The sequence below is a fragment of the Macaca fascicularis genome, chromosome 15 (genome assembly GCF_037993035.2).
Source record: "Macaca fascicularis isolate 582-1 chromosome 15, T2T-MFA8v1.1".
Taxonomy (NCBI): domain Eukaryota; kingdom Metazoa; phylum Chordata; class Mammalia; order Primates; family Cercopithecidae; genus Macaca; species Macaca fascicularis.
Window position 1 is genome coordinate 14,295,223 of NC_088389.1, and position 15,801 is coordinate 14,311,023.

The following is a 15,801-nucleotide window of genomic DNA, read 5'->3' on the forward strand; positions in this document are numbered from 1 at the left end:
TTTGGGAATCTGGAAGGACCTCCCGAACTGAAAAGAGCCGCGGCGTTGCCCTCTCTTCATCCCCATCACGAACAACAGTTCGTTTGGAGGCTGCAGGCTGGGCTTTGAGTAAGAAGGGGAAAAAAGCCATTGGTCCTCAAATCCACCCATCTCCATTAGCATCTTAAAATAATACCGACCCCCCAAAAATAAAATAAAAAATACTCTTGGCAGTGCCATGGGATTCCCACCCAAATAAGCAGAACAAGCCCATGAAATTTCCATTCCAAAAGCATGGCCCTTCCCTCGGCTCCTCCCATGCAAAGAAATTCTGGAGCTATCTCCGAGGCAGCAGTGATGGAAACACGAGCTTGCAGGTGGGTAGAGCCTGTTAACATCTCCGAGCTTCAGTCTCCTGCCAGAAGAAGTGGAGCAATGTAATCATTACTCAACTTCTGATGCTCTGAGAGGATTAAACTTGTGGGACACTGCACACCAGACCTTCAGCTCAGCACCTGCAGTGGGTTCTCAGGAAATGGAAGCTATTATAATGACAATATTCACCCTAAGGTCATTTTTCCTAAACTATTAATAACATCCTGGTTTTGGCAGGGTGCAGTGGTGCACAACTGTAACCCCAGCATTCTGGGATGCCAAGGCGGGCAGATCACCTGAGGTCAGGAGTTTGAAACCAGCCTGGCCAACATGGCAAAACCCCGTCTCTACTAAAAATACAAAATTAGCCAGACGTGGTGGTGCATGCCTGCAGTCCCAGCTACTCGGGAGGCTGAAGCAGGAGAATCGCCTGAACCTGGGAGGTGGAGGTTGCAATGAGCCTAGATCACACCATTGCTTTCCAGCCTGGGTGACAAGAGCAAAACTCCATCTCAAAAATAAATAAAATAATAATATTCTGGTGTTAGGTTTCCAATGCCTTCCTCTGAGCAGTGCACACAGAAGGTGCTTAAAGTGTGTTTGCTCTAAATGTACTGAAAGCTACGGGAGAAAGGGGATGCCAAAAAGCCACATCTGCATTGAGTCCGCAGAACGTGTGTATGTGCATATTATTTGGCATCCCTTCTAGACTATTCTAGGTCCTAACTGCTACCCCTGGTCTGAGCAAGCTTCATTTTCTGTGTCTCTACGCAAAGGAATTGATCCTGGGCAATTTCAATTGCTGGGGGTGTCTGGAATCCTCCACCAGGGGGCAGCTCTGGTCCAAACTCTGCATGCCTAAAAATCCAGCCCTATCTTATTTCCTGTCAACAGAAGAGCAAGCCCCTTCCCCACACCCAGACTCCAAGGCCTTCCCAGGGCTGGCCAGCTCCCTGACCTCAAAGCCTCTGGCATCTCTGAATTCCCAAGCCTAGCACATAGTAGTTGCTTGATAAATGATTGCAGAGTGCAAGGTCTGGAGGGCTCTTTAGAAACATCTAGTTAGGCCGGGTGTGGTGGCTCATGCCTGTAATCCCAGCACTTTGGGAGACCGAGGCGGGTGGATCACGAGGTCAGGAGATTGAGACAGGAGATTGAGACCATCCTGACTAACACGGTGAAACCCCATCTCTACTAAAAATACAAAAAAATTAGCTGGGTGTGGTGGCGGGCACCTGTAATCCCAGCTACTCGGGAGGCTGAGGCAGGAGAATGGCGTGAACCTGGGAGGCAGAGCTTGCAGTGAGCCAAGATCACGCCACTGCACTCCAGCCTGGCTGACGGAGCGAGACTCCGTCTCAAAAAAAAACAAAAACAAAAAACCATCTAGTTAATCTGGTGTTTCTCAGCCATTAAAAAAAGTCACATACCCTTTAAATAAATACAAAAATATCTCCCTCCCCCACTCAATATTGTAGCTCTCCAAGAAAGTATGTCCCTCCATCCCTGGTGAGAAGCATTGACAGAAAATAGAATACATCTTTGGCGATGTGTCCTCTAGTGAGTCACTCTGTTATTTGAATTACAAAGTCGTTTCTTCATTTTCAAATTATGAAACTATGCCATGCCAGTGAAATACTCATGTAAATGACCTTTGTCTCCCACCCCAGCTTCACAATACTCTATGAGCTTCCTCTCGGCCCTCTCCCAGCCAAGACTCAGAGATAAGGCCCAGGGAGTCCTGAGAAAAAAGACACTTCTCCAGTATCACACAGCAAAACAGCAGACCATGGACTTGAAAGTGGGTATGTTAATTTCTTTCTTCTCTTCTCTTCTCTTCTCTTCTCTTCTCTTCTCTTCTCTTCTCTTCTCTTCTCTTTTCCTTTCTGGAGATGGAGTCTCACTCTGTAGGCTGGAGTGCAGTGGCGCGATCTCAGCTCACTGCAACCTCTGCCTCCCGGGTTCAAGCAATTCTCCTGCCTCAGCCCCCCAAGTAGCTGGGACTACAGGCACACGCTGCCACACCTGGCTAATTTTTTTGTATTTTAGTAGAGACGGGGTTTCACCATGTGGCCCAGGCTGGTTACGAACTCCCAAGCTCAGGCAATCCGCCTGCCTTGGCCTCCCAAAGTGCTAGGATTACAGGCATTAGCCAGTGCAACCTGGCCTCTTTTTTTTTTTTTTTTTTTGAGACAGAGTCTCAAATGATCCGTGTAATGGATTAGAGTTGGAGATGTCAGCATGAGCTCATGTTTAGCTTAATATAAGTACAGATGGTTACCTATAGAAATATTTATAGATCTGTGTGTGTAATAGTAAACACGCACATTTCTTTGTCTGCCAGCTGAGACTGCCTGAAACAAATGACATCTCAATAGCAAGAAGCACACCTAGCACCCAGGCCTTGAATCATTATTATTATTACTGTTTTTGAGATGGAGTCTCTGTCACCCAGGCTGGAGTGCAGTGGCATGATCTCAGCTCACTGCAATCTCCGCCTCCCAGGGTCAAGCGATTCTCCTGTCTCAGCCTCCCAAGTAGCTGGGATTATAGGTGCACACCACCACGCCCGGCAAATTTTTGTATTTTTAGTAGAGACGAGGTTTCATCATGTTGGCCGGGCTGGTCTTGAACTCCTGACCTCAGGTGATCTGCCCGCCTCGGCCTCCCAAAGTGCTGGGATTACAGGCATGAGCCACCGTGCCTGTAATTTCTAGGTCCATTGTATTCTGACTGCCTGCTCTTGGGGTGGAAGTTCTACTTCCAGAGCCACCCAGCCTGCGCCTCCCAGATCTGGAAGGCCTGGCTGCCCTGGTCAGAGTCCCAGTGCCCTGGGTGGTTACGGCCAGGGCATCTAGGACACAATAGCCTCACCCTCAGTCCCCAGGCCTTGGTGCCTACTGCTCTTCAGGTGCCCAGGGGTGAGGCGCGGATCACAATGACCCTGAAACAGCCCAGAGGCAGCAGGGAGGGGCTGGGAGAGGCACCAGGCAGGGATGATGGGCTCTCCCAAGGGCTAGCCTGCCTGTAGAGAGCTCTAAACTCACAGGACCTTCTCAGGCCCTGCCCAGAAGCCCACCAGGGTGAGTGTGACACTGCCCAGGAGCCAGCTCAGAGCTGACAACAATCTGGGAGTGGGGTATGGTGGGGAGGAAGCAGGCTCAGAGACCCCTCAGTGTCAGAGCTGGGAGTAGGACTGGGGCTCTGCCTCCCAAAGCGGAGTTTGTTAGAAGTCTGTGTCTTGGCCAGAAGTGGGGGCTCATGCCTGTGATCCCAGCACTTTGGGAGGCCAAGGCAGGTGGATCACTTGAGCCCAGCAGTTCAAGACCAGCCCGCGCAACATAAATACAAAAAATTTCCACCCCATTTCTACAAAAAATACAAAAATTAGCCGACTGTGGTGGCGTGTGCCTGTAGTCCCAGCTACTCAGGAGGCTGAGGCGGGAGGATCGCTTGAGCCCAAGAATTTGAGGCTGCAGTGAGCTATGATGGTGCTACTGCACTCCAGCATGGGCGACAGCAGGACTCCATCTCTTAGCAAGACCCCATCTCTTTAACAACAACAACAAAAAAGTGTCTTGGTTCCAGCAGAGACTTACTGAATCAGAATGGGGGCTGGGGGTAAGTCATCTGTACTTTCAACAGGCTCCCCACCCAGGGGTCTCTGAGGCATCACCAGGGCTGGGAGGCTGCTGGTCAGGTCTTTCTTCCCTCAAGCTGGTTCCAGGTTTCCTAATTCCCAGTAGAGCACTAATGACGGTAACAGCTTCCACGATCTGAACACTGCAAGGCAGGCTAAGTGCTCTCTCTACCAGTGGTGATGCCATTTCACGGCTGCAAAGAGGCAGGTGCTGCTATTATCCCCATTCTGCAGACCAGAGCCCCCAGGGAAGGCAGAGGGAAAGTTAATTGGCTTGGCCAAGGTTACAAAGCTAGTAAGTGGTGGAGCTGGGACTAAATCTTAAATAGTAAGAACTTTTAAATACTAAGAACGGCAGCTAGTCTATGTGTAAGCTTGGCCAGCGTGCCTGGCACTGTTCCGAGCTCGCTGTTCTAAGACTGGCATGTACGTGCTCATTTAAACGTCACAGCAACCCCAAAGCTGGCCACTCTTGCTGTCACCATTTTTCAGGTGAGGAAACAGAGGCTCTGGGAGCTCTCGCCTGAAGCCATTCGCTGTCCGCTGGGCCGGTGGCGCTCACCCTGCACCGCGCTGCCCTGCCCGGGGCACTATGGCCTGGGGCTGGACTATGCCCTCCCCACCTCACCCGGCGCCCCCCACCCACGCGCGCTGAGGGTGCGGTGAGCTGAGCGCGGGGCCAAGCATGTTCCGGCGTCGACCTCGCCCAGGGGCCCAGGAGGTGGCGCCCAAGGGGCTCCCTGGCGACGGCGACTTCCAACGCAGCAGCGACCCGCGGCTGCCCAAGCTGACCCCGCCTGCGCTCCGAGCGGCCCTGGGCGCGCGGGGCTCCGGGGGCTCGAGGATCCCGGGAGGCGGCGCTGCGTGGTGGCCGGAAGGGGACGCCGAGCCCGGGGTGGGCTTCGGACGCCTCCCGCCGCCGCGCCTGCCCGCCCTGCTCACTGCGAGCCGGCGGGCGGTGCGGAAGCGGGGGCTGCTGCGGTCCCTGCTGCTACCTCCCCTGCTCTCGGCCGGCGCGTCCCAGGAATCGGCGCCCAGGAAGCCCGGGCCTGGAGAGCGTGAGCGCCCCCGGAGGGGCGTGGCCAGGGAAGACCCCGACTTCTTGGGCGCCTTCCTAGGAGAGCTCCTCCCCAGCAGGTTCCGTGAGTTCCTGCACCACCTCCAGCAGAAGTGCGCCGAGGAGCCCGAGCCACTGAGTGAGGCCCCGGGGGGCGGGCCCGAGTCATTCCTGGTGGGGGGGTGGTCTCTTGTGTCCCCGCACCCAACACCCTCACCACACCGGCTCAGAAGGATGCTAATGTTAGCTGAGTATCTCAGAGCCGTCGTAACCCCTCCTTGAAGGCTGGCCTGCCATCACCCCGAGGCCATATGACTAGGAAGGACCGTCCCCCAGCCAAGGCTCACAAGTGTTTCCTCCTGGCTCCAGCATCCCCAGCACCACAACATCAAAGTGGTGTGTTAGAGCACTGCCCAGGGTCTCCGCAGTGTCCCAACTGTTCATTCCTTCCAGACCTATGGTAAGCGTCAGTTCCCTTCTTGGTGGGGACGGGGTTGCCATCGATGTTTCCAGAGAGGGACAGCCTGGTCACTCATGCCTGATGTGGCCTGTTTGTCTTTAAGGGGCCAGTCATCGCACCTCCAGGATAGTCTTACGAAGATTTCGCTCCATCAGACACCTACTCTGGGGTCCCTGAAGGGTCATCACTCACAATTCACCACTGTCAAAAAGGCCAACCAGTGAGTGATGGGAGGGATAGGGTAGGGTAGTGGAGGAAAGGGGCATTTCTTTCCTCCTTTCTTTCCTCTTTTGCCCATGAATGTATTCATCCATCCTTACATACATCTGTCCATGAATCAGATCTTCTATCAACCCATTCAAGATTCATTCGCCAGTTCATGTATGAATCAACCCATCCATTAATGAGGTCTTCTACCAACACATAATTCATCCATGAATCCATTCATATATTCATTTTCCCATTCACCCATCCATCCTTGCATCCATCTTATCCATGAACCAGATCTTCTACCACCTGTTCATGAATCTCTCCATCTATCCATCTTATCTTTCTATCCACCCATTCATCTATCATGAACCCATGACTCCATCCATACATATTTTCACTCACCCACCCACCCATGAATCAGGTGTCTTGTGGATCCATTCATCTACCTGGCCAACCAGCTAGCCAGTCATCCGTCTAAAACTCCCACACTTGTATCCATCTATCCATTGATCAATCATCCATCCATTGATCATCCATCCATTGATCAACCATCTACAAATCCTTCCATCCACTTGTAAACCTAGGACACTGTCCATTGCTAATCTAGTCATAAAGCCATCCACAAACCTACATACCCATCTACATAAAAAGCCAGCCACCCATCTGTCCATCTACCCATACATTCATACTTCAGTTCTATTCAGGCCCTTTCATTAACTCACCCCACAGTCCATCCACCCATCAACCCACCCACCCAGTCTTCCATCTTTTTACCCATCCCACCATCATTTGTCCATTTCTTACTCTAACTTTTATTAGGTTTTACTGTATGTTGAATATTGGGAGAAAAATAGGGATGGAGGTAAGAGAAGAGCCTAGGCATTGGAACCTACCTGGGCCTAGATACCACAGTTTTAACAGAGGGGGAAAAGAAGACAGAAACAGTTCCTCCAGGTTAAAATTCCCCCAGGCCTAAGCAGGAGTGAAGGGTGAATGACACTGCCCATGAGTTTAAAGACCAGGGAGAGTAAATATATCACATACATATCATTCCTCCTCATCTGATACCCATGGCAGACAAAACTAATGGATCATATTTCCCCACTGAGCCTCAGAACCCTTCCTTGCACAATACTCCAGGTAGACACGACTGATGGATCAGAGTAGGAACTAGAAATGGATCACATGGCCAAGCATAGTGGCTCATGCCTATAATCCCAGTGCTTTGGGAGGCTGAGGCAGGAGGATCGCTTGAGCCCAGGAGTTTGAGATCAGCCTGAGTAACATGGTGAAACCCTGTCTCTACAAAACTTACAAACGTAAGCTGGGCGTGGTGGTGCATACCTGTGGTTCCAGCTACTCGGGAGGCTGAGGTAGAAGGATTGCTTGAGTCTGGGAGGTTGAGGCTGCAGTGAGCCAAGATTGTGCCACTGCAGTCCAGCCTGGGTGACAGAGCAAGACCCTGTCTCAAAAAAAAAAAAAAAAAAAAAGTGAAACACATTTATCAACCTCAGAACTTTCAACCAATCAGGCCAAATATACACATGACTTCTCACAAGATATAATAAATAAAAGTTTGGAATTCATTCTCTCAAATGTGAGCAAAAGCAGAGACAGACACAGTTACAGACTTTCATATTCAAGAGCAAATACTTGAGCACCTTACTGTGTGTGAGATTCCCTGGTGGGCCCTGCAGGGGACACTGGGGTGCCTCAGAACAGGCTCCAGTGGCCCTCAAGGGGAGATGCTGAGATTTCAGGCAGGCAGGCAGAGCTGGGTTATGCCTTTGCCTGGCCCTGCAGCCAGCAGAGAGCAGGGGTTCCTGAGCACACAACTGTTGGATGACTAGGTCCCAAGGCATGTGACCAGGCACTGTCCTGACACCTCCTGACTGCTTGGCTCTTTGGGGGTTGATGAAAAACATTCCCTCCACATCTACACAGACATACAGATGTGGTCTGATGAACGGATGCAGACATATAAATACGTGCATTCCAACAGCCAGCCATGACCTTCCTCAATAACAGAGCTATAGGTGGGTCAAGCAGGCCTTCCTGCAGCCTTGCCCTTGAGGCTTTTTTTTTTTTTTTTTTTTTGAGACGGAGTCTTACTCTGTCGCTAGGCTGGAGTGCAATGGCGCAATCTGGGCTCACTGCAACCTCTGCCTCCTGGGTTCAAGTGATTCTCAGCCTCTCGAGTAGCTGGAACTACAGGCGCACGCCACCGTGCCCAGCTAATTTTTTTGTATTTTTGGTAGAGACGGGGTTTCACCATGTTGGCCAGGATGGTCTCGATCTCTTGACCTTGTGATCTGCCTGCCTTGGCCTCCCAAAGTGCTGGGATTACAGGCGTGAGCCACCTCACCCGGTTGAGGCTGAAATTAACAACAATAAATGGAACAATATTATCTATGAAATATACATATAACAGATACCCTTGATTAAGGCCAAACCCTGTGCCAGCCATGTCCTAGATGTCTCATGTAAGTCATCTGATACTCATCAAACCCAGGAGGATGGTATTATTGTGCCTATAATTTAAAGGGAAAAAAACTGCAAAAAAAAAATGTGGCTGGGATGGGGCATGATTGAGATAGACAGTTACAGTAACAGCTCAGCGGGTGGGGGGCGGTGGCTCACACCTGTAATCCCAGCACTTAGGAAGGCCTAGGAGGGTGGATCACTTGAGATCAGGCGTCTGAGACCATCCTGGCCAATAAGGTGAAACCCTGTTTCTACTAAAAATACAAAAATTAGCCGGGTGTGGTGGCGCACTCCTGTAGTCTCAGCCACTCGGGAGGCTGAGGCAGGAGAATAGCGTGAACCCGGGAGGCGGAGCTTGCAGTGAGCTGAGACCGTGCCACTGCACTCCAGCCTGGGCAACAGAGCGAGACTGTCTCAAAAAAAAAAAGAAAACAAACAAAAAAACCCAGCTCCCAGTTAGTGATGTTTCCTCTGGGCCCCACAGACCCTGGGCTGGATGCTTCTACGGCCCATTTCCTTTCTTCACAACACGGTAAAGTGGGCACAATATTCCCATTTTACAGATAAGAAAACTGAGGCTCAAAAGGGTCAGGACTGAAACCCAGGACTGCATGACTCCTGGGCTGGCATTCTTATCCTCTCTGCTAAATTGCTTTACGTGCGAGGGTGCCAGCTCTGGAACCAGGGTGCAGGTCTTGGCTCCACGCCTTACAGCTGCATGACTTTGGAATAGTCTCTGTGCCTCTGTTTCAACTATAAAATGAGAATGATAACAGCATTTCGTGGGGGCCATGTGCATTTGGTGGGATGGTGTACCTCCATGCTTGAGCCTGCCTGGCAGGTAGGAAGTGCTCCATTAAGGCTGGCTTCTGTGATAGGCGTTATCCATTTTTACAGACCAGTGTAGGGCACTTGTCCAGAATCTCACAGCGAGTCTGGGGTTGGTGGGTGTGTGCTGGGGTACGGCGGGGGGCTGTGAGCACAGGCTTCTTTCCCCTCTCTCAGCAGGCCCCACGGTGCACAGGTCCCCAAGCTCAAGGCTGCACTGACCCACAACCCCTCGGGGGAAGGCTCTAAGCCCCGCAAGCGGCGTTGCCCTTTCCGGGTGCGATTCGCTGACGAGACCCTGCAGGACACAACGCTCCGCTACTGGGAGCGCAGATGCTCAGGTAAGCGGACGGGATGGGGAGCCTCGAGACTCCAGAAAGTTCCAGCCAGGAGGGCAGAGAGGCTGTAGCTCTGGGCCCCTGGAGTGAGGAACTGGCTTGCAAAGGCCAAGAGATCAGTGACCCTGCAGAGGATGTGCCTGAACTGGCCACCCTGGAGGATGTCAGGGTGACCTTCGAGGACCAAGTAGAGGGTCCGAAGTCCAGTGGAGGTATTCCAACGTGGGCGGCACCTTGGACTGCTTGCTGCCAAGGGGTCCTCATACGCTGTATCTGCCCACCTTGAAATCCGTAGCCAGAGCCTCTGGAGCCTACACTTGCTCCCCTCCGCAGCCCCCATGGCCTACAGGGGCTGGAGGAGGTCCAGATGCCATTGGAAGCATCTTCCTTCGACATCCATGAAGGCAGCCCTCGAAGGCTGCCTGAGGAGGTACCCGGAAGAGCCGGAAGAGGAGACTTTCTCTCTCCTGGAGACAGCTGGCACTGCCTGGTCCAGCAAGGAAGCTAAGAGCCACCAGGCCCTGGATGTAATGGTGTCTGGTTTGCAGTTCCCAGTGAGCTTTCTGAAGTGTGTTTCGAGAAGCAGGCGAGAAGTCCCTGTTCTTACTCTGGTATAACCTTGACCAGGCTCCACCTTTTCCCGTGTACCCAGCCTCTTGTCTTCTCAGGATCCAGCAGCCCCCAGGGCCCCCAACAGTCAACTTCCTCTAGTTATTTATTGAGCACCTACTATGTGCAGTTTCAGGAAATGTCTGCCTCAAGGTCTAGCTGTGGGCGATGCCCTACAAACCTAGGACCTTCGCTGATTTGGGAGGATCTGACGCAGTCGCCTTAGCATCACAGGAAGCTGGAGTTAGAAGCTGTGATTTTTGCCCAACTTCTGTGTGTTTGGTGGGGAAACCAAGGCCCCAGAAGCAGAATGGGCTTGTGTGGGTGACACAGAGCCACAAATAGAAGCCAGAGTGCCCCCGGGCCCCTCTTGGGAATATAAGGCCAGGACAAGCCCAGGAGAAACAATTTCATGTGAATGGCAGCTGGTGCATACGGGAGATGATTCTGTGTCAGCCACTGGCCATAAGGAGCTATCATGGTGTCCAGGGCAGCAGGGTGCCCAGGATATGTGGGGGCCAGCCTGCTGCTTCCCAGCCCTTTCCATCCTGCGGCAGCCATTGGGGAATTCAGGGTCCTTGGACCATCTCACATGGCTGCTGTTGGACGGGAAGAGCCCCCAGCCCTGAGACAGCCCTCCCTAAAGCCCTCAGCACTCTCAGCATGGTTTCTGGGATTTCTATGATGGGGTAAGCAGTCTCCCCGCTGCGAGAAAGGGGGCACGCTTTTGGCTGCAGCACGAGTGGGGATGCGCAGGGGCACAGCTTGGGTATAACAGCAACAGTCACGCAAGGTGGTTTTAAAACCCAAGCCTTCTCCGGAGGCAGCCAGAAGGCACTGGGGAGCCTGGGGTTGCCATGGAGACAGGGCTCTGACTGGCCTTGCCTGCCAGAGGGAGGAAAAGAGGGTGGGGGCACCAGTGCCCTCCTCCTGGGCAGGGATCTCACCCTGCCCTCTCTCCTGCAGTCCAACAGAGCGTCATTGTGAACCAGAAGGCTGCCCTGCCAGTGGCGTCGGAGCGGGTGTTTGGGAGTGTCGGAAAACGGCTGGAGAGTTTGCCCAAAGCCCTGTACCCTGAGGCCAAGGAGGAGACCCTGGCCAGCTCCTGGTGCTGGGACTGTGCTGGCCTGTGTGGCTCTGGGGAAGGGGATGGGACTCGCCGACATTGCCAGGGCTCCCCACCCCGCTTGCTTACAGACCTCCCCACCCGGCAACAGGCGGGTTGTCAGTGTGGGTCCTCAAGGGCCCTGCCAGCCATGGGTGGGCCGGGGACTCAGAGTCCAGGAAGCTCATGGGGTCCTGTCTCCCCCAGGTCCACCCAGAAGACACAGGGCTATCTTTCTGAGGACACCTCCATGAACAGCAGCGTGCCCTTCTGTTCAGGGAAGAAGGGCGCTGCTCAGAGACCGCGAAGCGGCCTCCGAGCCTTCTTGGACCCGTACGGCAACCTGGAGCAGGTGGGCAAATGGTGAGCCCCTGCTGGCAGCTGGCCCCGGGAGCAGCCCTGTTTGGTGGGGTGGCTGGGGCTGGGAGTGGATCCTCCCTGCGAGCCAAGTCACCGTGGGGGCTTGCAGTGGCCACGCTGTGTTCCTGCATCTCCCTCAAAGTGCAGCAGTCAAGGGGCGGCTGTAAGCCAGGTGCCTGGGTTCCGATCACAGTTCCTTTCTGCATCTCCCCTTCCTTCCCCTCCCCTCCCCTCCCCTCTCCTTTTTTGAGACAGAGTGTTGCTCTGTGGCCCAGGCTGGAGTGCAGTGGCACAATCTTGGCTCACTGCAACCTCCACAATGGGGACACCCACCACCACTCCCAGCTAATTTTTGTATTTTTAGTAGAGACGGGGTTTCACTATGCTGCCCAGGCTGGTCTGGAACTCCCGACCTCAGGTGATCCGCCCGCCTTGGCCTCCCAAAGCACTGGGATGACAGGCGTGAGCCACCGTGCTCAACCTTGCATCTGTTTCCTCATCTTTTAAAATGGGCCTGGCAGCACTACCTGCCCGACAGGGCTTCAGCGTAGAATCCTGCTGGGAGCCCAGTCCCCTGCCCTGAGGTCCCAGTAGCAGCCAGCTGGTCCTCTGTCTCACTGCAGTCGGTCCTGAAGCAAGGCCGCCCTAAGGGGTACCATCTCCTCCTGGCCTCCACAACACTGCAGCCAGATCAGAGGTGAACACCCGCGAGCCCAAGGCCAGGGACACACATGGGCCAGGCAATGAGGAGCGTCCTTCCTTGCCCACAAATAAAGGCACATCCCAGGTGGCTGGGACCTGCCAGTAGGTCTCACACAAGCCTTTCTGGGTACCTGATTGCTGGTCTCTGGGGGTTCCTGGAAGGAAGGGGATGGAGACACAGCCAGGATGAGGCTGAGGGGTGGGGACAGGGTATCCCTGGGGTTCAGGACTTGTACCAAGTGAACCCCTCTTCTGGAAGGTGGGAGACCCTGCCACACACCTCAAACCTGGGAACATGCTGGGCACGATGGTCCACGCCTGTAATCCCAGCACTTTGGAAGGCCAAGGTAGGAGGATGGCTTCAGCCCAGGAGTTTGAGACCAGCCTGAGCAACATAGACCCTGCCTCTTAAAAAAACAAAACAAAACAAAAAACCTGGGTGTGGTGGTCCACGCCTCTAGCCTCAGGTACTTGGGAGGCTGAGGCGGGCAGATCACTTGAGCCCAGGAGGCTGAGGCTGCAGTGAGCTGTGATCGCGCCACTGCACTCCAGCCTGCGCGAGAGAGTGAGACCTTGTCTCAAAAATCAAACAACAACAAAACCCAAAAACCTTGGGACCAAGCCTTTGTCGACCTAGATCAGCCCACACCTGAAGCAGGCACCTGCTGGAAACTCAGCCTAGGGGTGGAGAACCCCCGCCCCAAGCTTCTGTCCTCCCCCTCCAAGCCTCCATCTTGACATCCACTGTGGAGTGAGGGCGTCCAGACTCCAGCCCAGGGAAAAGAGCCCTGTGTTAGTTTCCTGGAGGGGTTGGTACCCTCTGGTCCTGGAACGCAAAGCACCTGGGTGGGACGGGCTGGGGCCCGCCGTTTCTCTCCTAGTCTGGGGATGAGGGAGTGGATGTTCAAATCCATATCAGGAAGTGGCGAAAGACAAGGTGGCAGGCACTGACCCAGCACCCCCAGGCCACCGCCAAGCCCCTGCCCACCAGGTTTGCCCCTGCCGGTGGCCCCCAGCCCCGCGCCATTACCCAGGATCCGGGTCTTTCTCGCCACCTCCTGGTCGCTGAGGAAACAGCAGGGAATCCACACCCTGGCGCCTTAAGGGCAAAGGAATGGGCTGCAAACGGTGGGACTGGGCTGGGCGGTGGCTGGTGTGGGTCCTTAGGGCCCGGATGGGTTGTGTATCGGGGAGGCCTTTTGGGAGAGGCGCCCTGACTCCAGAAGGGCAACAGAGCTAGACAGTTTAGACAAACTCTGCGGGGATAGGAAGAAGACAGCGCTGCCACCGCCCCTCCACCGGGTACCTGACTGCTGGACTCGGGGGGTTCCTGGAAGGAAGGGGGTGGAGACACAGCCAGGACGAGGAGTGGCATTCTGTCCCTGGGACGTCCCCTCCCCTCTGTCTCCCTTTCTGGACTTTCACGCCCCGTCCCCTGACCCAGACTCTTTATTTCCTGGAGAGCCGGGGGGTCTCAGCAGGCCTGATTCTACCGCCCCTCCTCCAGGTGGCCTTGCGCAACCCACCTCGCCCTCTCTGAGCCTCAGTTTCCCCCAAGGGTCGCGGCAGGCCCCGGCCCCTGCTCCGGCTGCAGCGCCCCAACGCGCCCACGCGGGGGCAGTGTTGGCCTGGCTTTGGCTACGCCTGGCGCGGCCGAAACTTCTCAGCCTCTCGCTCCAGGGTCGGAAACTTTTCCCCTCGCGCGGCGCTGGCGCTCGCGCCCGCCGGCCTCCGCCTCCGCGCTGCTGGCTCCGCACAGCCCAGCTCTGGCCGCGCGACCTCCTGGCAGCTGCTACGAGCCCGCGGCCGGCCCTGGCGGGTGGGAGGAAACGCTCCGCCCCCGCCCCCCAACTTCCCTCTCTCTGGCTTTTGTTGTTCAGCCCAAAATTGCTAGGCTTGCAGCCGTGCAGCACCGCCGAGCACTGAAGCCGGAGTCCGCGTGGAGAGCCCTGGGCGGGTCTCGGCGCCCCCGCGGGCCCCCGCGACCCCGGACTCCACGCCCTTGCCCGCGCCGGGGGGCACCACGCTGGGGGGGGGGGGGGCTGTCGCTGGGCGGGGCTTTCAGGGAGACCTCCCCCCGCCCGCTTACGCTTACCCTTCCCCTTCCCCCCTTTCTCCTCCCCCACCCTCCTCCTCCCTTTCCCCTCCACCTCTCCCCTGTGGCTCGGCACGCAAGGCCCCGGGATCCCGCAGCGCTCCTGTCCTCTCCCTGCGCTGCCCACTCCCTCCCCGCAGACCACAGACGGAGGATGGGAGCCTCAGTCCCGCCGCTTTTGGCACTTACACCCACCACCGAGATAAGCAACCCGAGACACACACGGGCACACCACAGGGCCACACCCACATGGTACACAGACACAACACCCCACAGACACCCCCTTCAGACACACACACCACACAGGTACACGGACTCCTGCCCCACAAACAGACCGTGCACACAGGCCGACCTCACACATACACGGCCTCTCGCGGGGTCTCCCAGGGCCGCAGCCCCCACATTCGGGGTCACCTGCTGCCCTGGAGGCCCAGACGCCTCCCCCTGGCCCTCTGTAGCCCCTTGTCTGTACACCAGCATGTCCCCTACCATGAACTTAGGGTGACCAAGGACGGGATGAGGAAGAGAGGGAGCGAGGCATTCAGGGGATGGACCCATTCCCAGCTGTTCCCCGGGGACCCTCGGGGGCCCATCTCTCACCCTCTTTGGCAGTGACCCCAGACTGGTGGCCTCCCCAGGGGCCCCAACAGGGCCCTTTTCCGTGGGGCATTTCCACTCAGGGCTGGTGGGAGTGGGGGGGTTGTGGTGTGGAGGGCTGCCCCTCCTGGGCTTCAGGAAGCAGCATGTCGGGGAGGCCAGGAAAGCTCTGCTCCCCGCAACTCAGACCCATCTGAGCAGCTGGGATCAAGGCAGGCGCAAGCCCCAACCCCACCCCTGCCATTGGCCATGGGCAGTCCTGTGCCCAGCCAGGACAGGGGAGAATGGGAGCTGGGTCTATTTGGGTGGAGGGGGAGGAATGAGTCTGACCCAAAGCAGAGGGCAGAGCTGGGAGAGGCAGGAGGTCACTGTCCCTTTCTAGGTGTCCCCACCTCCCCACGCCTCTGCACCCCTGCAAGGTGGCTCCTTAGCCCTGTTTGCAAATAAGGACACTGAAACCCTGAGGGCTCAGGGGGTCTCACCTGGGTGTGCTGGTGGTGCCGACTGGAGCTGGAACTGGTCCTACAGATGTCCTGCGCCAGCAAGGCCTTCGGCCGCATGCACAGGAGCTCTCTCCTAAGCCGCTTTCTACAACCTTTGGCTGTTGGGGAAGCCAGGGCCCAGAGAGGCTCAACTCTTTCTCAAGATCACACAGTGACCAGGTGTTGGAGTGGGGATTCGCACTCAGCACCTCTTCACGGGGAAGCCCTGTCTCCCGCTGAACGTGGTCCTCTGGGGGCTGCTGCTTCCTCCCGCACACGGGGCCCCTCGGAGGAGGTAGGATCAGGGCAAGGTCAAGGAAGGAGAGGCGTTTATTTAGAGAGGGTGGAACTGGGCAGGTGCACAGGGTCTGGAAGGAGCTGGAAGCCTCAAGGCTGGTGGGCAGGACCCATGACTGAAGTGGAGAAGAGGGCGCTGGCTCCAGGCAGGAGCCTGGTGGGAGGGAGAGGAGGGAGCCAGGA

At 55.7% G+C, this 15,801-nt stretch overlaps 1 protein-coding gene across 5 annotated transcripts; it reads left to right on the forward strand.

The window, feature by feature from the left end:
* Positions 1–2,003: 2,003 nt before the first annotated feature.
* On the forward strand, positions 2,004–12,282 carry C15H9orf50 (chromosome 15 C9orf50 homolog). 5 transcript variants are annotated; one of them, XM_015444444.4, is made up of 8 exons: positions 2,008–2,159; positions 4,487–5,190; positions 5,421–5,511; positions 5,615–5,731; positions 9,211–9,374; positions 10,947–11,088; positions 11,293–11,437; positions 12,069–12,282. In XM_015444444.4, exons 2-8 carry the CDS (start codon positions 4,680–4,682, stop codon positions 12,144–12,146), a joined length of 1,248 nt encoding a protein of 415 aa, XP_015299930.3. In that variant the 5' UTR covers positions 2,008–2,159; positions 4,487–4,679; the 3' UTR covers positions 12,147–12,282. The 5 variants fall into 5 exon arrangements, 3 of the variants coding, with proteins under 3 accessions (XP_073872408.1, XP_073872409.1, XP_015299930.3); XM_074016307.1 differs by having other exon boundaries at positions 2,004–2,159; positions 10,947–11,448; XM_074016308.1 differs by having other exon boundaries at positions 2,004–2,159; positions 9,214–9,374; positions 10,947–11,448.
* The last annotated feature ends 3,519 nt before the right edge of the window (positions 12,283–15,801 follow it).